General features: G+C 53.4%; 1 protein-coding gene across 1 annotated transcript; it reads right to left on the reverse strand.

Annotated features, from left to right (window-relative positions):
* Positions 1-11,267: 11,267 nt before the first annotated feature.
* Positions 11,268-21,085, reverse strand: ZC3H12A (zinc finger CCCH-type containing 12A). The gene is made up of 6 exons (XM_066269624.1): positions 20,965-21,085; positions 19,697-20,173; positions 15,063-15,202; positions 13,463-13,697; positions 13,007-13,113; positions 11,268-12,839 (listed from the first exon to the last, which is right to left on the reverse strand). The coding sequence occupies exons 2-6, from the start codon at positions 20,089-20,091 to the stop codon at positions 11,962-11,964; spliced, it is 1,755 nt and encodes a 584-aa protein (XP_066125721.1). The 5' UTR covers positions 20,092-20,173; positions 20,965-21,085; the 3' UTR covers positions 11,268-11,961.
* Between the last annotated feature and the right edge of the window lie 88 nt (positions 21,086-21,173).

A 21,173-nucleotide genomic window follows, 5' to 3' on the forward strand; every position in this document is an offset into this window, starting at 1 on the left:
CCGCACTCAAGCCGGCGACCTCAGGGTTTTGAATTTGGGTCCTCTGCATCCCAGTCCGACGCTCTATCCTCTGCACCACTGCCCGGTCAGGCAAGGAAATAGTTTTTTATATGTAGACTGTTTCTTTTTAAAAAGTGAAAAACTGCCTGACCAGGCAGTGGCGCAGTGGATAGAGCGTCGGACTGGGATGCGGAAGACCCAGGTTCAAGACCCCGAGGTCGCCAGCTTGAGCGCGGGCTCATCTGGCTTGAGGGGGAAAAAAAAAAAAAGCTCACCAGCTTGGACCCAAGGTCACTGGCTTGAGTAAGGGGTTACTCGGTCTGCTGAAGGCCCACAGTCAAGGCACATATGAGAAAGCAATCAATGAACAACTACGGTGTTGCAACGAAAAACTGATGATTGATGCTTCTTATCTCTCCGTTCCTGTCTGTCCCTATCTATCCCTCTCTCTGACTCTCTCTCTGTCTCTGTAAAAAAAAAAAAAAAAGTGAAAAACTGTCTGGTGTTGGCACAGTGGGTAAAGCATTGACCTGGGACGCTGAGGTCCCAGGTTTGAAAGTCCGAGGTTTGCGACTTGAGTGCACTTTCACCAGCTTGAGCATGGGGTCATGGACACGATCCCATGGTCACTAACTTGAAGCTTAAGGCCGTTGGCTTGAGTGAGTTGTCACTGGCTCAGCTGGAGCCCCCTCAAGAGCCCCCCCATCAAGGCACAGATGAGAAACAATCAGTGAACAACTAAAGTACCATAACTATGAGTTGATGCTTCTCAGCTCTCTCCCTTTCTCTCTGTCCCTCTCTTTAAAAAAAGAAAAGATCCTGACCAGGAGGTGGCGCAGTGGATAGAGCGTCGGACTGGGATGCAGAGGACCCAGGTTTGAGACCCTGAGGTCGCCAGCTTGAACGTGGGCTCATCTGGTTTGAGCAAAAGCTCACCAGCTTGGACCCAAGGTCTCTGGCTCCAGCAAGGGACTACTCGGTCTGCTGAAGGCCCGCGGTCAAGGCACATATGAGAAAGCAATCAATGAACAACTAAGAAGTGGCAACGCGCAACGAAAAACTAATGATTGATGCTTCTCATCTCTCTATGTTCCTGTCTGTCTGTCCCTGTCTATCCCTCTCTCTGACTCTGTCTCTGTAAAAAAAAAAAAATTAAATTAAAAAAATAAATAAAATTAAAAAAGAAAAGAAAAGAAGAAAGGTGAAAAACTAGAAATGGAAACCAGAGGCATTCTCTAACCTTTGCCAGTTTGTTTCCTCTTCGGGAGGGAGGGGGGCTACTTATAGTTTCCTTAACTGAGGAACGTGCGTGGCAATCCTGAAAACGTCTCATAGTTTGACATTTGCTGGAGATGTAGTAGGACTGCTCTTTTCTTTTTTTCCCAAGGTTTGATTTATTGATTGAGGGGCGTGGTGAGGGGGTGGGGAGCAAGAAGCATTAACCTGTAGTTGTTTCACTTTAGTTGGTCATTGATTGTTTCTCATAAGTGCCTTGACCGGTCAAGCCTAGAGTTTTTAACTGGTGACCTCAGCATTCCAGGTTGATACTCTGTTCACTGTGCCACCACAGGTCAGGCTAGGACTGCTCTTAAAAAGATGTATTATTTAGCCTGACCAGGCAGTGGTGCAGTAGATAGAGCATTGGACTGGGATGCGGAGGATCCAGGTTCAAGACCCCGAGGTTGCCAGCTTGAGCGCGGGCTCATCTGGTTTGAGCAAAGCTCACCATTTTGGACCCAAGGTCGCTGGCTCGAGCAAGGGGTTACTCGGTCTGCTGAAGGCCCACAGTCAAGGCACATGAGAAAGCAATCAATGAACAACTAAGGTGTCGCAATGAAAAACTAATGATTGATGCTTCTCATCTCTCTCCATTCCTATCTGTCCCTCTCTCTGACTCTCTCTGTCTGTTAAAAAAAAATGTATTATTTAAAAGCATATCTTTTTTTTTTTTTTAAGATTTTATTGATTTTAGAAGGGAGGGGGAGAGAAGCAGGAAGCATCAATGTAGTTGCTTCTCATCTGTGCCTTGACCAGGCAAGGCCAGGGCTTCAAACCAGCAATCCCCACACCCCAGGTCGATGCCTCATCCACTGCGCCACCACAGGTCAGGCTAAAAGCATATCTATGTGAGTGAGGACACCCATGTATGTATATGAACATAGAACCAGGCTGCTTGCTTTATACTTATTTCTCCATGAAGTTTCATCAGTGATTGGGGAACCTCCCAGTTTTCCTGTAAATTGACCAGGCTAAGTGGAGATTTTCAAGTCCTGAGAGATTATTTAGGTTCCTTACATTGAGGTGGTTTAGAAAAAGGCAGCAAGGAATATCTGTCTACCATGCTTGTGATGTTTGTAGCCTCGATTATAAACTAAGTTCCTTTTATTTTTATTTTATTTTAGTGAGAGGAGGGGAGTCAGAGAGACAGACTCTGGCATGCAGCCTGACTGGGATCCACCCGACAAGCCCACTAGGGGGCGATGCTCTGCCCATCTGGGGCCCTTTCTCTGTTACAACCAGAGCCATTATTTTTTAGCACCTGAGATGGAGGTTATGGAGCCATCCTCAGTGCCAGGGGCCAACTCTCTTTAATTGAACGATGGCTGCAGGAGGGGAGAAGAGAGAGGGGGAGAGAAGCAAGAGGAGGAGGAGTGGAGAAGCAAATGGGCGCTTCTCCTGTGTGCCCTGATCAGGAAACGAACCTGGGACATTAACACGCCAGGTCAACACTTCACCACTGAGCCAACCGGCCAGGGCATAAACTAAATTTCTTTACTTTAAAAGAAGGTACGGTAATGACTTTAATCAACTCATTACTCAGAAGAACAAAGGCGTTGCCCTGGCCAGGTAGCTCAGTTGGTTAGAGCATCGTCCCAAGGTTACAGTTTTGCTCCCCGGTCAGAGCACAGACAAGAAGCAAGCAATGAATGTATAAATAAGTGGAGCAACAAATCGATGTTTAACTCGCTCTCCCTCTCTCTTATAAAAACAACAAAAAACCCACAAAGGGGCTGGCATGGAGGGATGCATTTATTTAGGTGGCAGATGCCTTTATAGTACCTTTTTTTTTTTTTTTTTTTTTTTTAACAGAGAGAGAGGGATAGACAGTGACTGTCAGGAATGGAGAGAGATAAGAAGCATCAATCATTAGTTTTTTCGTTGCGACACCTTAGTTCATTGATTGCTTTCTCATATGTGCCTTGACCATGGGCCTCCAGCAGACCAAGCAGACCAAGTAACCCCTTGTTCAAGCCAGCGACCTCGGGTCCAAGCTGGTGAGCTTTTGCTCAAACCAGATGAGCCTGCGCTCAAGCTGGCGAGCTTGGGGTCTCGAACCTGGGTCCTATGCATCCCAGTCCTACACTCTATCCACTGTGCCACTGCCTGGTCAGGCTAGTACCTGTCTTACTACCTATAACGTTTGCTAGAGGTAGTCCGCTGGGGGTGTACTTTAGCAGCCCCCTGAACTGGAGTGACTGCTGGGCTGGAGAATGTACTTCCTTCTGGCCCTGCCTTCAGGGTAGTTGGGTTTAGAATGGGACTTTGCTTTGGGCCATAGGGGCAGAAACTGAATAGGTTTACACAAACTAGAGCCAAATTGCGAGGACTCCTGTGATATGCCCTCCTTTCTTACGGCTCTTGCACTTCAGAGGGACATGAAGGTTGGGAGGGCTGAGGGCACTCATGCTAGTTGGTTTCTGCCTCTTGAGTTAATTTGGTTTTTGTTCTTTAGCCTTCTTTCTTGTCTCTAAGATGGGAATAGGTTGTCCTTGGCTCCTTTTGGTAGTTATAAGACATTTTTAAAAGTCCAGGTACTGCCTGACCGGGCGGTGGCGCAGTGAATAGAGCGTCGGACTGGGATGCGGAAGACCAGGTTCGAGACCCCAGGTCACCAGCTTGAGCGAGGGCTCATCTGGTTTGAGCAAAAGCTCACCAGCTTGGACCCAAGGTCGCTGGCTCGAGCAAGGGGTTACTTGGTCTGCTGAAGGCCCGCGGTCAAGGCACATATGAGAAGGCAATCAATGAACAAATTAAGGTGTTGCAATGCGCAATGAAAAACTAATGATTGATGCTTCTCATCTCTTCGTTCCTGTCTGTCTCTCTCTCTGACTCTCTCTCTGTCTCTGTTAAAAAAAAAAAAAAAAAAAGGCCCTGGCCGGTTGGCTCAGTGGTAGAGCGTCGGCCTGGCGTGCGGAAGTCCCGGGTTTGATTCCCGGCCAGGGCACACAGGAGAGGCGCCCATCTGCTTCTCCACCCCTTCCCCCTCTCCTTCCTCTCTGTCTCTCTCTTCCCCTCCTGCAGCCAAAGCTCCATTGGAGCAAGGATGGCCCGGGCGCTGGGGATGGCTCCTTGGCCTCTGCCCCAGGCGCTAGAGTGGCTCTGGTCACGATAGAGTGACACCCCTGGTGGGCGTGCCGGGTGGATCCCGGTAGGGCGCATGTGGGAGTCTGTCTGACTGCCTCCCCGTTTTCAGAAAAATACAAAAAAACAAAAAAAAAGTCCAGGTACTTTGTAGTTAGGTTTTTTATCTTATCCGGGTAGGGTGGTGTCTGTACAAAGCTTCTGAGGGAGTCTCGAGTATCCTGCCCCCGGGACTGAGGAAATAGATTTTTCAAACTCAAGCCAAATACCCTCAGACCCTACAAGTTGTCCGTGACAGCTGTGCAGGAACAACCCCCGAAGGAAAAGATTAGAAGCTGGTGAGGCCAGGGGAGGGGCTGAAGGGAAGCATCCTGAGTTTGAACAGGGACAGTGTGGGCTGAGAGTGCATGGACTTGCAAAGCTGCTATACATAACTTGGGGGCCTTAAGAGTGCTTCAGGGAACTGATCAAAAAGTAGGTAAAATGTTCTCCCCACAACTGAGTTTATACTGTTTGCTTAGGGAAAATAATTCCTTGCTTTGAAAGAATAAGAAGCAGGCATTGGAATTCCACCTCCCAGCGAGGGCCTTTGGGTGCCAGGGTGATGAGAGAAAGGATTCCATGAAGAGCCGTCTTGACATCGTGATGCAGCAAAGACAGGAATCAAGCAAGGGTGCGATGGCCTGAGCTTGAGAGCAGGAAGTATGCTGTTTTGAAACAGTCTGTGGCTTAGTTTTTGCTTTTGTTCTGACCACACCTCAACCTTATTCCAAATTACTGGGGCATCATGCCTGAAGCCCCACCCCGGGGCAGCGCACTGGTCCGGTGCAGTGTGGAGAGAGTGGGTCATGCATATTTGCTTCTCTGGGGCTGGTGGTGTGTTTGGTGCCTGGGAAGGTGATGCGCACGGAAAATGTAAAGATAATGAGAAGGGATTGGGACTCTCATTCCCCTGTGGATGTAATTAATGCTATCATGTCTAAAATTTACAAGTGCTGGGCTTCATCATTTGAAACAGTGTTCACTTTGAAAACCTGCTTCTGCCTGATCTGTGGTGGCGCACTGGATAAAGCATCGACCTGGAACGCTGAGGTTGCCGGTTCGAAACCCTGGGCTTGCCTGGTCAGGCACTTATGGGAGTTGATGCTTCCTGCTCCTCCTCCTGTTCTCTCTGTCTCTTTCCTCTCTCTCTCTCTCTCTCTCTCTCTCTCTCTCTCTCTCCTCTCTCTTTCTAATAAAAATGAATTTTAAAAAAATCTAAAAAAAAACAACAAAAAACCTGCTTCTGTCGAGTGCAGGTTTTCGCTACCGAGGTGGGTGGCAGTGGCGGAAATTCTGGTCCTCCTGTTGTAGGGCAATCCTCGGGGGAGGGTACAGAGGGTGGCTTGTTCACTTTCACTTTGAGTGTGTTATAAAATGGACTCAAATCCTAGTTCATCAGTACAGGTTGATAATTTATAAATAAATGATAGGTCGAATCGCAAGCAATTGCTGATACTCTACCATTTTGATCTTCAAAAATGGCAGCCATCACAATTCACAATATATAGCCGGTGCCATTAGGTATGCTCTGAGTTTTTACTGTTCATGGACAAGAATAAACCTCAGAGCCCTGTCCAATACAACTCTCCTCAGATCCCCCCCCCGCACCCCTCCCCCGTAACTTAGGTCTGTACCCCAATGGGGCTTTAAAATACGTAATTTGAATAAGTAATACATATAAATGGCATATATTCAAATAGTAGTGTAGTGTGGCCAGTAAAAAGTAAGTCTACCTATCCCTCAGTTACCAGCTGTCCTTCCCAGAGACAGTCACTTGTGTACCCTAACAAAGAAACTTTGTACATATATGAGCAGTATGTATGAGTCTCTTACAAAAATGTCAATATATGACTCACACTGTCATATCCTTGCTTTTTTCATGCAAGCAACATAGCTTAGAAAATGTTCTATCTGTGCAGCTGCCTCATTTTTAAAAACTTATATTTACTGATTTTTAAGTAAAGAAGAAGGGAGAGAGAAAAACATTGGTTTGTTCCACCAATTTACGCATTCATTGGTTGATTTTTCTATGTACCCTGACTGGGGATCAAACCTGCAGCCTTGTGTATTAGGACGATGCTCCAAGCAACTGAGCTACCTGGCCAGAGTTCATTTCTATTGGCTATTTAGTATTCCATTGTGTATAGTATACCAAAATTTATTTAACCAGTCCTCTATTGGTGGCTAATGTTTCCCATCTTTTGCTGTGTCGTAGTGTTGTATACACCTCTTTTTGCAAGTATATTAAAATACCTGTAGGATAAATTCTTAGCAGTGGGGTTATTGAGGCAAAGGGTATATGTCAAAGGGTTAAAACACACGGATCTTCCAAATCATTTTTAAAAACTGAATGCTTTTATTTTTTATCCCCTCCTTAGTGACCTCAGGTGTTGCTTTCCAGGGTGAAGCTGCAAATACCATTAAGAATTACCTGCTGAGCCTGACCTGTGGTGGCACAGTGGATAAAGCATCAACCTGGAAACACTGAGGTTGCCGGTTCAAAACCCCGGCTTGCCTGGTCAAGGCACATATAGGAGTTGATCCTTCCTGCTCTTCCCCCTTCTCTGTCTCTCCCCCCCCTCTCTAAAATGAATTTAAAAATAAATAAATAAATAAAAAAGAATTACCTGCTGAAGCCTGACCAGGCAGTGGCGCAGTGGATAGAGCATTGGACTGGGATGTGGAAGGACCCAGGTTTGAGACCCCAAGGTCGCCAGCTTGAGCACGGGCTCATCTGGCTTGAGCAAAAAGCTCACCAGCTTTGACCCAGGGTCGCTGGCTCCAGCAAGGGGTTACTCAGTCTGCTGAAAGCCCGCGGTCAAGGCACATATGAGAAAGCAATCAATGAACAACTAAGGAGTCGCAACGCTCAATGAAAAACTGATTGATGCTTCTCATCTCTTCGTTCCTATCTGTCTATCCCTCTCTCTGTCTCTGTAAAAAAAAAAAAAAAAAAAAGAATTACCTGCTGAAGTTCTCGTTTTCAGGCCCTTCCTTCAGGCCGGAGCTGGTGGGCTGAGGCAACTAAGTCAGCCTCCTGCTCCACAGGCAGTCATACCAAGAGGCGCCAGCAGGTGGCAGGCAGAGCACCACAGCGGCCCTGGCCTTTGTGAGGCTCTTCTCTGGAGAGCAGCCAGAGTCAGGGCCTTTGGACCCTTTCCCAGTGACCTGCCCTTCCAGCAACTTACTCAGCTTGGTGGGGGTGGGGGTGGGGTTGCCTGCTCCTTTTCTCACACCTCTTTTTGCAGCCATTTCTTAAATGAGTGAGCAGTTTAGAATCACCAGCAGCTGCCTTGAGATGAGCTTCAAGAGGCCACACCCCAGGATGATAGCCTGGTGCCTACTCCCCCTCCAGGAACTCGCTGGAGGGATTTACATACCATGGCTTGGGATGGTTTGGGTTTCCTTAATTGTAGGGCCCTACTTCCTGTCTCTTTCAGTCAAATCTCCCACACCCTTCCCATGAATTAGGAGGTCCTCAGAACAGGCTCTTACTCACCAACCTCTACTCCACCCACTATGCTGTGTTCTAGGGAAAAATAATGAGCCAGAGATTTGAGAAGCCCTGGGGCAAAAGGGATAAATCTTGGCCTGCCTTCTTTGGGGGCACAAGTTCCTGGGACCAGCTGGGCCAGGGCTCAAGCTTAGGGCACCCCCAAGTTCCTAGATTTGTGTCCATGGAATTCCAGTGCCTCTTGCTTACTCTGTCTCTGACCAGACCTGCCCAGTACCTCCTTCAGGTAGGAGTCTTGTCCTGCTGTTTGCAGGAGCCTGGGGAGGCTGGAGGGCGCAGGACCTCCTGGTGGGAAGAGGGACGAAGCGGTAACTGCAGGGGTCAATGGCGGCCTCTTCGAGCTACTTCCCCAGACCACCGGGCAGGAGACTAGCCATATTTGGGGTATTAGCAGCACTGGGGCGCCCTGGGAGAGGTATTCCCCTGGAGCCCCAAAGCTCTCCTGCTCCCAATTTAGGTCCCCAGATCTTTAGGGACAGCTGGGTTTTTCTCAGGCTGGTGAAGTGATTGATATGGGCCAGAGTGGGTGGGGACATTCAGAGCAGGGAATTTCGTCCTCTTGTGGGCCAGTTTGTTCTCTGCCATGGTGGCCGTGGTCTCCACAATCATCCTGCACCCCAAATGGGGTTAACCCGTTTGAGAGACAGAACTTGCAAGGAGATGCATGCTCAGAGCCTTGCTGGTGACAGCCCTAGGGTGGGGTGGGAGGGAGTGGGGGGGGGGGGTTCAGGGAAAGGCTGGCAGGAGGCCCTCCTTTGTGAGATCTCTAGGATCATTTCCCAACAGAGCATAATTTGCATACTCACTGGTTTCCCCATCAACCTCTCAGCTGCTGGAACCAGGAAAGAGGAGAAAGCACACAGGGCAGCTGCCGGGGTTTGGTCTCCTCCAGCAGCTCAGCCTGAGCTTCTGTCCCAGGATCAAGGCTAGCCCTGCCACCTCCTCACACCTTACAGGTGTCTTGTGAGGCAGGCCAGGGAGTGGAGGCTCCTGGAGAGGAGGAGAGTTGCCCAGGGAGGGCCACACAGCCAGAGAGGGACTTGAACCCAGACCTTCTTCCTCTCATGCAGCCGCCACAACAGAAGTATCATCTCGTCAAATCTAGAGAGATGCAGGGATAATTGTGTCCCTTTTACAGGTGGGGACACTGAGGCTCTATTCATAAAGGTGCTTCAGAGGGTGGGCAAGACATGGTGGGAACTTTGCGGTTAAAAACCAACTCGTGGGAGAGACATCCTGGGCATTGGGCCTGGCAGCCTCTGAGTGGCTCTGCCTGGAAGTCAGATTGAGAAAGAGGCCTGGAGAGGAGGCTGCTAACCCTGGATGACCAGCCCAGCCAGGCTGGGGCTGCCGGGAAAGCACAGGATACAAGCTCAGGCCAACAGGGCCCTGAACTGACTCAATCCTCCCTGGAGCCCAGACCCAGCTGGCACCTGCCACATGGGCTCTATTGCCCTTGTTGGTGCCTGTCAACAAGCCAGCAGAGGCAGACACGGCCTCCAGACATTAGCCACAGCCAGCCTGGACCTGCTACCTCCTGCCCACTCCTGTAGGATCTGCCACCTTCCTCCCCGCACCTCCCAAAGCAGAAGAGCAAATGACGAAGAGTTCAGCTCTGGTCAAGGACCAAGTGCAGGCTCTCAAGTCAGTGGACTGCTGACTGGTGGGAAGGGAAAAGGGGTGAAGGTACCCTATTCTGCTTCCAGGCCATTCCTAAAGCCTTACTGCATTCACGCTGCACTGTGGGGTGCAGACAGAGGAGGCTTGGTGGGCGGCGCTGCTGGGTACCTGTTGCTGAGCAGGTGGGTGGGGTGGTCACATCAGTCATGCTGGAAGGGATTCCTATGTGAATGTCATAAACGTGAGCAGGTTGTGAGGTGCGAGGCTGAAGACACTGCCTCCAGCCCTCTCGGGGCCCTCCCTGCCTCAGGTTTGTGGGGTCAGGGGACCCGAGCTTGAAGCCCTGCCCCAGTCCGGCCCTCTTCATGGGACCTTGGGCAAGTCATTCAGCATTGCCCGTGGTTGATAATGAACAGGACAGTCCGGTATTTTAGCTTCCTGTCCCATAAAAACAAACAAAGGCCCATAAATGGCCTTTTAACCTGGAGTACACGTCTTGATTGGGGAAAAAAAGTATTTTATAAATAAGGCAATGACATTTCTTTTTGCAGATAAACTTGCCAAGGAGGCTGGGAACAACAGGCATGGGGCACCTTGATGAGCACGCTGTGGGCTGCACGGCTCCCTGCCGCAAGCGCAGGTGACTTAGACGAGGTTCAGTGTGCTGAACGTGTGGGGGCTTACCACGCAAATCGCCAAGGTGGCATTTTCTCCAACACACTGAACAGCTGTTCTGTGGTAAAGCAGTTTCTTTAAAAAAAAGTACAGATGCTATAAAAGCTTCGTAAACAGAAGTACAAATTAGGTGAGATGTTCAATGACATAATTATTGAAACTACTTTTTCCGTTTTTCCCTGCTGATGATGTTTGTTTGGGGATCATCTGACAGCCCAGCTTTTCACTTAAAGTTAATATTTATACCTTGTTTTCTCATCGGCAAAAAAAAAAAAAAGATGTATATTCCTGCCTGGCCTCTTTCCTTCAAGAGCAGATGAAAAGGTTCAGATGGTAGATGGAGGTGAATGTAGCCCACCCAGAGCAACACCAGAGGTCCTTTAATGAGCACTTACTATATGCCAGGGACTGGGTCACATACCCAACACGTATGACCTCATGCACTCTTTACAATAACACTGTAAGGTAGGTCACCATTATTATGGGTACTTCGTAGATGAGGAAAGAGACTCAGAGAGGAGGTCACTTGTCCCTGATGATTATCATCAGTCAGTTCAGTTCGGAACCAGGACCTCTACCCCCCCACATGGCGGTTACCCAGGCATTGCCTCACCAGCCTGCTTCTGCAGCTCTCGTGGACTCTAACGGCCTCTGGGAGGATGGGGCAGGGCCAAGGCTCCCCCATACTCGTCCACCTAGCTCCCCTGGAAGCCATCTTCTCAACAGGTGGTTTCCCTCTCTTCACTTCTGGTCACGGGACAGAAAAGGGGAACAGCCCCCCCCCACTCCCACCCCTTTCTTACGTCACCATCTCAGGACTCCAAATTCTTTTCCACTTCTGCTTCCCACCTTCCCCACCATTGCCCAGGTCCACGGCCTCCTCTTCCTCCTCTCAAGGCCTGACCAGGGCCTCAGGAAGGATGCCTCTGTTCCCAAGGGACCGAGCACTCTCGGTGGAGCTCGGCAGGTCCATGGGCACACCTCTGACCTTCCATCACCCAAAGGTCAGCCCAACCCCCAGGCACAACGGAGACCATCACCTCTTGAAGGGGCTCACATTAAATTTTATTGATATGTTAAGGGAAGCAAGGACTTAACACTTAAAATACATATTAACATTACACGTGTCTCCCCCAGCCCCTGGGGAAGGGAGAGATGACTCCAACTACAGAGGAAGGGGGAGAAGAGGGTTCTTGACACCCCCCCCCCCCAAGGGACAATGGGATGAACTGAGTGGATAGAAGGGTAATTAAGAAGCATCTTGCTTACTAACATGAAGCCTCATTGCCCAAGAGAGCATGGATGAGGCTTCATTGGCTTAGAGGAGGGGCCCTTGGAGGGCAGGCACACAGTGCCCAACTAGCCAGCCAAGGCTGGCGTCCCAGGGATGGGGTGGAGGTGGGGGGCTGTGCACAGGGCCTTCGGCCCAGGCCTCAGCTTCCCCAGCCTCCTTCCCCACCCTGAGAGAAAGGAGGGTTTGGGCTTCAGCCACGGACCGACGGCCGTTACCGGCGTCTCCTTAAACTACAGAGATACAATGTGCATCAACAGGGTGATCACTTCTGACCCACTCAGGCACACAGCGAGAGGTGCCGAGGGTCAGAACCAATCCTACAGTATCTTTGGTTTGTGGGTTCCGTTTCCTACTTTAATCCTCCCTCTGTCCAGCCTCCAGGGTAGGCCTCGGGGCTGGGAACAGGCTGCTCCGTGGCCCAGCCTGAGAGCCCTCGGACTGCCGCCAAGGCTGACTACTCACTGAGGTGCTGGGACTTATAGGAGAGGATCTCAGCAGCCAGCTGCTGGGGGTCCAGGAGCTGTGGGAAGCGCCCCATCACGGCTTCCACCAGGTGTGGGGGGAAGACGCCACACAGCTTGGTGTACACACTGGCTCGCTCCTTGGCCAGGCTTGCTGTCCCACCCCATGGGCCCCTGTCAGCCCCTGGGCCTGGCACCTGGGGCTCCTGCAGGACTGAGGTGGGTGGGGGCAGCTGGTACGGCTCAGACCAGTACTCTCGAGGTGGGAAGGCAGCTGGTGGGGGTGCGTAGTCGGCAGGGACACTGAAGTGGCCAGGACCCACAGCCCGTCTAAAGGCAGAGAAGGCCGGAGTGGCTGGGAGCTCAGCCCTGTAGGGGGGGTAGCCAGCATAAGGGCCCCGAGGGGGGCCCGGCTCTCCAGAGCCCCCCCGAACCCCCCACAGCTCTGACATCTGGCTCTCCAGGGAACCAATGCCCGAGTCCAGGCAGTCTTGAGAGGTGTATGGGAGAGAATCCGGGGTCTGTGGGAACCAGTCTGTGGTCCCAAAGCTGCCGCCACTGCCCCCACTGGGTGGGATGCTCCTGCCTGTGGTCACTGGGACAAAGGTCTGGCTCAGAGCCTCTCGGTGGGACCCCAGTGGGGCCTGGGCTCCCAGCTTCTTCCCTTCCAGGCTGCACTGCTCACACTCTGTGGGCAGAGAGCCAGGCTGAGATGGAGATGAGGGCCGCCGGCCACTTTTGTCCTTGCCCGGGGCCCGAGGGGGTGAGAGGAGGGCATTGGCTCGGAGCTCGTCCGCCACAGAGCGTTGGGGGCGACTTGGCCGCTCAGGGTGGAAGAACCGGCACTTGATCCCGTAGGTGCACTTCCGCCCTGGAAAGCAGGAAGGGGACGCTAAGCCTGGGAGCTCTAGGATGGGCGGGGCATAGGAAACTTGGGGTTGGGTGGTCCTAGGAGGAAGAACTTGGGGGCAGGTTGACTAGAGTGAGATGAAGGGGAAGGAGGGAGGACGGCCTTGAGGGTGGTGCTGGGTTTCTTACCATAGGGACATGGCTGCTTCCTGTGCTCAGCTGTGAGTGGCTTCTTACGCAGGAAGTTGTCTAGGCTTGGCCCATGCCGGCCCAAGGGGTCATCAGGGGGCATGAACCTGCAGAGCAGGTGGGAGACATGAGGGAGACTTTGAAGTGCTGGGAGGGGGCTGGAGAGCGAGCCTCACTTGGAATGACAGACAGGAGGGCAGCTCCAGATGGTGCCCGTCTAGCAGGACATATCTGGGAACCTGAAATGTGAACCCAAGGCTGCGTCCACTGGCCTCGGGTCAGATGCAGTGCCGGGAACCCAGAGGCTCTCTTGGAACCATGTCCTTTTACAACTGCTACTGCTCAGCCTGGCCCCAGCCTGATCCTTCTGACGTGGTGTCATGTCCATCGCCCTCTCTAAGCTGTCTGGGTCCAAGGCCACGGCCCCACAGCGGCCCCCCCACCTTGGGGACGCACTTGTCATTGACGAAGGAATACATGAGCAGCCGCTCCTCGATGAAGCGCTTCCACTCCTGCTTCTCGCTCTGGAGGTCCCGGTATGTGTCGTTGGAGACCACCACTCCGTCAGACTCGAAGGCCAGCTTCACGATGAAGCGGTCATCGTAGCAGACCACTCGCTTGCCGCCTACGCGCCGCGACGGTGTGAACACCAGGATCTTCTTCTTCTCCAGTTCCCGCAGGATGTGCTGGTCTGGGAGGCAGCAAGGGGTGCAGGTCAGGGCCCAGCCTCGACCCAGAGCCAGGCCCACAGGGCTCCCCACCCTCCTGGTGGCAGGCAGCGGTGCTCTTGGCTCCAGGGCAGGAAGCAGCTCTGCTGAGGTCACTGCCACACCTCAGCCCCTCACCGGGGCCTTGCATGCAGTTTGCTGCCTAAAAATAAAGAACACCTGAAACAGGCCTGGAGGTCCGCTCAGCAAAGGACACAGAGCACAGAACTGGGCCAGGTCCTTGTCTCCTTCCTGACATCAGGCCTGCTCATGTACAGGGGGGGCTTGGCTTTGGCACTCATCCAGCCAGTCCCACCAGTGTCCATATATAAGCCCCGGCTTGGCCTGACCTGTGGTGGCGCAGTGGATAAAGCATCGACCTGGAAATGTCGAGGTCGCCGGTTCAAAACCCTGGGCTTGCCTGGTCAAGGCACATATGGGAGTTGATGCTTCCAGCTCCTCCCCCCCTTCTTTCTCGCTGTCTCTCCTCTCTGTCTCTCCCTCTCCTCTCTAAAAAAAAAAAGAATAAATAAATAAGCCCCGGGCCTGACCTGTGGTGGCGCAGTGGATAAAGTGTCGACCTGGAAATGCTGAGGTCGCCGGTTTGAAACCCTGGGCTTGCCTGGTCAAGGCACATATGGGAGTTGATGCTTCCAGCTCCTCCCCCCCTTCTGTCTCTCCTCTCTGTCTCTCCCTCTCCTCTCTAAAATGAATAAATAAAAAAAAAAAGAAAGAAAGAAATTAAAAAAAAAAAAAAAAAAAATAAGCCCCGGCTTGAGCTGAAGGGGGCAGGAAATGAAAGGGCCACTTTTCCTAGGGCGGGTGGCCTCAGCCAGCCCGCCTCCCAGATCTTAAGACCTCTAGGGAAAAAAAAACTCCGTTTTTACTTCCAAAGGTTGGGGGCTCTTGCTGTATGAAGAATGGTAACAGCTAGCATTAATTCATGGGATCCTCACAACAACCCTGGGAGCCCTGTGAGATCATCAGCCCTCACCCCTGTCTCCGATGAGGAGCAAGTGGCTCAGAGCGAGGTGCCCAGAAGGAACAGAGCCAGGATTCCAGAGCCCACAGGCTCAGTCACCACACTATGCAGCCCCTGTGTCACTGGGGCCATGGAGAGAGCGTCCCACCATTACATGAGGGAGGTACTTGGAGGCAGAGGCTGTACAAGGTGACCGTCAATGAGCACTATTCAGCACAGGAGTGCCGAGGACAGCATGAACCAGGAAGAGAAATGCTGGTTCCTGCTTGGAGCCTAGAAGTCGCCGGTCACATTCAAAGGGTCTGTCCTGGGCAGCACCTGGGCTCCTGGGGCACCGAGACCACCCCCCTCCAGAGGTGTGACTCACCTGTAATGGGCACATCGGGCCGAGGCTGTTCCTTTCTCCAGGACGGTACAAATACTGTGATGTCTGTGTGGCCCCGCTCCAGAAACCAGCTCACGGCCAGCAGGATGCCTCGGCAGGAGAAGACCTCCTTGTTCCCATGGCTGCAGGGCAGGGGAGGGGAGGGGTCAGCCTCTATCCTCTGTGTCTGGAGGGAGGGGGCTCACACTCCAGCCTGTCCTGGCTCTCAGCCCAGCGCCCTCGGGCTGGGGCCCAAGGCCTGCATTCCCTCCTGGTTCCCACAGGACTCAGGATGACCAGACCTGGGACTTTCCCGGAGGTTCCATCTCCCAACAGTGAGGAGACGCCCAGGAATCTGGCAGCACCCGCTCCCCACGTGGGGGAGGGGCAGGCTGCTTGCAACACACCTGGGGGTGGGGGAAAGGCGCTGGAGACTTCTGGTTCCTGCCCCACCCGGGGGGTGCTGGGACTAAGGGGACACATGTACACATGCAGCCTGAGTCACCACCCCTCCCTCCTCCCGGGGAGGGGATAGGGAGGCACCCGCCTCACTAACAGAAGAGAAACCAGCTTGATCTGGATTAAAGCTGGATTAAAGTTCAGTCCTGCACTAACCCCAGGGGCTGGGACTGAGAAGGGCGAAGGGGAAGGAGCCACGTCCCAACCTTGCAGGCGGGCGCCGGCAGACAGAGGAAGCTGTCCAGCACCCTTTCAGTTTGAAAGTGAAAGGGCACTGCTTTCCTCCCAAGACCGCCAATTCCCCAAAATGCCTAGATAGCCCTGTCCTCTCTTTCCCCTCTCCCTCTCGGAAGAGCATGACCTGAGGCAGAAAGACTGCAGGGACCAGGGGACTCCTGACAGGAGAGCTGAGACGTGGGACATGCCCCGGCCACGGGCCCGTGACCTGACCTCACCCCATCCCAATGTGGCTGGGTCCAAAAGAAAGCCCCGAGGTGCTGCTGGGTTGCTCTGGCTCAGTTTCTCTATCTGAAAAATGGGCCTGGTCATCTGCAGCTTCCTTTAGAAGGGCCCGTATCAGTGGGACAACCTTCCTGTTTGCTTGAAGCCAAATACAGCCCAGAAAAGTGGAGAGTCTCACTGGATTCCTGGGAGGGTGGGAGGAAGACAGGGGCTCCCAGGGAATACCAGGTATGGTGGAAGGGCTCCAGACCAGGCTGGGGGGCTGGAGGAGGCCAGCTGGGGACCCCTCCCCATTGACTGCTGCCCCTCAATAACCCTCAGTGAAAAATTTAAGACTGTTATATCTGGCAAATACAACAGAATAAATGTTACACAAAAGATGCAAGTCCATGTCCGACCACATCCTGTGGGTGGCTTTTGGGGAGAGGGTGGTAGCTGGAGCCCCCAGAAAAGGTAGAGAAGAAGGCAGGCAGCTGGGGGGCACAGAAGCTGCCTGGGGGTGAGGCCAGGACTCCCGGGTCTGAAGGTCTCTGTAAATTGTAAGGGAGGCAAAGTCCAGCCTGAAGGTAGTGCTCATCCCTGCCAGGTGGGGCCTCCCCGCCAGGTGCATCCGCCTGGGATATAAGTTTACATCTACTGAGCGCACTGAGCCAGGCCCTGATCTATGCGCTTAACATTGAATCATCAGCAAGCCTCTGAGGGAGGGTACTATCATTAGAGGCTCCTTTCCCCTTTATTCAGATGAGAAATCTGTGGTCCATACACAGCATCACACAGCAGCAACTGTGGAACACAGCTGCACTCCCCGAGTCTGTGCTCATGACCCCTACGGGTGTTGATGCTCAGACGGGTGGGGATGGAGCAGAAATTAACGGGTACCCAGCTCCTATTAGAGGTAGGTGCATCACGTACCTCCTTGTCTCAACCTTACCAAAGCTAGCAGCAGTGAAGGAAACCAAGACTATGAGATGTATCTAAGATCCCCAGGTTAGCTGTAAGAGGCAGAACTTGAACCCATGCCTGGGGCCATCAGATTGCCTTCTTGTCCCCAGCAGTAAAACCTGAAGTTTATATAGGAGGGAAAAAGATCCCAAACTTGAGAGGTTCTACCGAGTGTTATGAGGGAGGGGCAGGCTGGGGACCGGAAAAGTGATGAATGTGGCAAACTTCTGCTCCTCCCTCAGGTCTCATGTGAGGTGTCACCACCTGAGAAGCCTTCCATGACCTTCCAGGATGGGTCTGTTGCCTGGTCTGTCCTGATAATGCCTACTGCTGTGAGAGGGACTAAAGTTAGTGGTAGGGAGTGCTCCCAGCCCGGGAGGGCAGGATCTGGTGGGCGGCTTCTCCCATCACATTACTCCCTGCCTGGGCCTTCTGCTCTGGGCGCGATCATCTCTGGCTTGGCTTCCTTTTTCAGGTATGCAGTCTGCGTATGAATCCACCTATCTCCTCCTATACACACGTGTGTACACGCATATGTCCCATCCTTGGCCAGCATCTCCAAGCCCAGGGACTTACTGGGATGCCAGGGCTTCCAGGACCATGTACTGCCTTTGGGCATCAGAAACCGTGGCTGGGGACAAGTCTGCTCTCAGCAGGCACAGCCTTCAGAATATTCCCTCAGCAGGTAGTCAGAGCCTTACTCTTGCAGAAGTAGAACATCAGATACTGGCCTCCCAGGCTGTGAGCTAACTTCAGTCCCTCTCACAGCAATGGAGGAAGGAAGCTCTGTGGGCAGACATCCTCCCAGCCACACCGCAGAGGTCAGGGCTCCTCAGCCTGGCTAACTAGACTCTGGTAAGACACATAGGAGACTCCAACTCAGTGGCTCCCAACCTAGGAGAGAGGGCAGGGCCAGGCTACCCAGGTGAAAAGATCTGCCAGGGTTGTGCCTAGCTAGAGAAAAATTCCCTTAGAAGGAAACAGAGGTGAATTTCCCCACGATTTGCATACGGTGGGGGCTGGCCCGCCTCCCCTTGTGGGGGGAGGGGGCGGCAGGGCAGGAACCCAGAAACAGCTGAGACAGGAAGTTTGAGGCTGGAATTCCCCTCCAGCTTCTGCCTCACTCAGAAAGCCCCAGTGGCTCTGTGCTGCAGCCAGCTCCTCTGGCCAGCCCCCTCCACAACCGCCCCTCCTCCTTCTCAGGTCCCTCCTCCTCTGCCGGCACACAAACACACACAGCACATGGCTGCCCTGGGCTTAGCACTCTGTCCCACGCCCCCAGAGGAAGGAGTCACAGACCCATTCCAGCCACATGCTGATGGAGCCTGAGAGGGGACCTGTAACTTTCAAAGCACATGCTGTGACCAGCTGCCACTGGCATGTGCGAGCCAGCTTTACTCAACCTTCCACCCAGGCTCAGCCCATTTCAGAGAGGGAAAGACTGACCTAAAGCTGAACTGGGCCTGAAACTGTGGTGGTGCAGTGGATAAAGCGTCGACCTGGAAATGCTGAGGTTGCCGGTTCAAAACCCTGGGCTTGCCTGGTCAAGGCACATATGGGAGTTGATGCTTCCAGCTCCTCCACCCTTCTCTTTCTCTGTCTCTCTCTCTCTCCCTCTCTCCCTCCTCTCTAAAAATGAAAAAAAAAATTAAAAAATGAAAAAAAAAAATTAAAAAAAGATGGCTGAACTGGGCCAGGAACAACAGGACAGCTGACTTGACCCAGCTGGGCCAGAAGTGGGAGGGGCAGAGAAACCAAGGGCATGGAGGCCTCAGGCAGCCCACCAGTGAGATCCCCGAGGACAGCCTGTGAAGGAGCCATCCGTGTCAGGGTCTTCGTGTCCACACCCACAGAAGCTTTTCCTTGTTAACAATCTGTCTGCCAGTCCTGACTCAGCAGCCCACATGGGAGGGACTGGAATAAAGAGGATCACCCAACATTCTCTGTTAAAGCCTACTTGGGGGAAGGGGTACTGGGACTGAGTCTTGGCTCTGGCCCTAGGGAGCTCCCAGAGCTCCGTCCCACCCAGGTGGCTCCAGCTAAATCAGAATGCACGCAAGTCACAGCTCACTTGAAGCCAAAGCGTGACCCACACCCCCACATAGAGCCAGATCCTGGAGGTCACCCTTGGTTATAGTTACAAAAGCCTCAGGACTGGGCCTGCTTCCATGGGAGCCCATGTCTGAGACAACAAGGCCTCAGAAGCCCCAGACCCTGAGTAATTGCAAAACTATCAAGTACTGCTGCTTCCTGAGTGGTTACTCTCTGCAGGTACTGCACTGACTCCTGAGGGGCTGGATCAGACCTGCCTCACAGATGAGCAAAGAAGGCTCATCTGTAAGAGACTCTAGGCCCTCCTTCTATGAGTGAGCTAGAGCCCCTCTGGTCCCTTCTGCTGTACTGCCTCATGTCATAGGAGAGAAACTGAGGCTGAGTGTTGGCCCTTGGGAAGTGACAAAGAGCACAAGGTGAACTCTGGAGACAGAGGACCCAAGTTCAAATCTTTGCTCCACTGCTTCCCAATAGTGTGACCCCAAACAAGTCTTTGAGCCCCTGATCTTATCCCTACAACATTCCTAGCAAACCCACTTCCAAGAAGCCATGAGGATTATAGGAGCCTCCTGGCACACATAGTAGGGCCTCAATAAAGGGCTTTCTCTTCCTCTAGACTAGTGTGTGAGAAGAGGTTAAACTCTTTCCTGAAGGCCCCTCTATGAGATACATACATAGGCCACTATTCCAGGTCACGGCTTGGCTGCAAAAGGGACACGTACCTCATGGCCACGTTGCTCCCATCGATGACCACGGGCCTCAGGTCACTGACTTCCTTGTCCTCCTCCAGAGATGAGGGCTCCAGGGTGGGAGCTTTGAGGGTTCCCCCACCCCGGGGGACCAGAGGAAGCTGAGGACAAGGATCTGGTGAGGCCTGGCGCTCCCGCTCGGCTGCTGGCCCATGTTTCACCAGCTCGCCCAGCACTGTGTTGGTGTCTGCGTGGACCCCCAGTTTCTGCAGGACGCTGTGGATCTCAGCAGAGGAGTAGCCCAGCTTTCGGAAGAAGTCCACCTTCATCTGCAGCTCTGCACCTGATGCCTCCTCAGTGGGGGTCACCTGAGCTGACCTGGGGGTAACTTGGCAGCTCTGGGGGTCTTCAAGTTCCCACAGACTCATGGTGGGGGCTGGCTTCCTGGGTGGGCCTCTCTCCACCCAGCCACTCACAGATCAGACTGGTGGAAGGCACCTGTCACAGCTCCTTGAAGGAAACCACAAGGGTTAAGGATGGGGAATGGCTCTCTTCCATCCCTGTCCCATCCAGTCCAGCCTCGCCCCGCCCCGCCCAATAGGATGAGGCAACACTGTACTATGCAAATCCATCTTCTTTGGTTACCTCTGTTAGTCCCCTCAAAAGCTCCCCCAGCTAGGGATCATTATTCCCAAGGATGAAACTGAGCCCCAGACATTAAAAAATTGCTCAAGGTCATCTAGCTGTTGGCTGGTGTTGCAAGGATTTGAACTTAGGCAGTCTGACTCCACCTCCTATCCTAAGCACATCCCCACACCAACCCAGGGGACCCAGATGTCCTGGGAGGCCTTAGAAGACCTTGCCGCGCCCCCACAGCTGCGGGGCGGGGCGCTCAGATGGAAACCCTGGGTTGGAAGTGAGCTGAGGGGAGGCCGGGGGCTTCCCCGCTGAGGCTTTCGCCCCCGTCCGCCTGCCCTGCGCTCCGAGCCAGGCCCAGGAGGCGCAGAGCCCGTGGCCAAACTCCTGGGTTGGGGGAGAACTTTCCGGGGAGACCCACAGGAGAGAAAAGTTGCTGGGAAACTCTGGTTGGCCGCCGGGCTCGGTGACGCGGAGGCTGTCCCGGCCCCCCAGCTCCCCAGGCTCTCCTCGAGAGCTCGATCTCATTTTTCCCATGATCTCCCAACTTGGGCTAAGTTAAAGGGGGTCCCGAAAACCCCCGAGGTAGAGGGGACCGGTCCCACGACCCCCCGCCCCCTCCCCTGCCCGCGGCCCACGCCCTCACCCCACCACGCGCGACTCACCCCGCCGCGCGCCAGGAGCTGCCGGCTGCGTCTCCATGGGGCCGAGTCCCAGCGGCAAGGCCTGCGGTGCCTTTATATGGGGTGGTGGGCGGGCAGGCTGCGTTAAGGACCGAGACGCGGAAGCCCCGTAGGAGAAGAGCCAGTCGGCCACCGCCCCTTCCTGCTCCGCCCCATACCGCCCCGCCCCACCCCGCGATCGGCCCCGCCCC

This window comes from Saccopteryx bilineata, chromosome 3 (assembly GCF_036850765.1).
Source record: "Saccopteryx bilineata isolate mSacBil1 chromosome 3, mSacBil1_pri_phased_curated, whole genome shotgun sequence".
NCBI lineage: Eukaryota > Metazoa > Chordata > Mammalia > Chiroptera > Emballonuridae > Saccopteryx > Saccopteryx bilineata.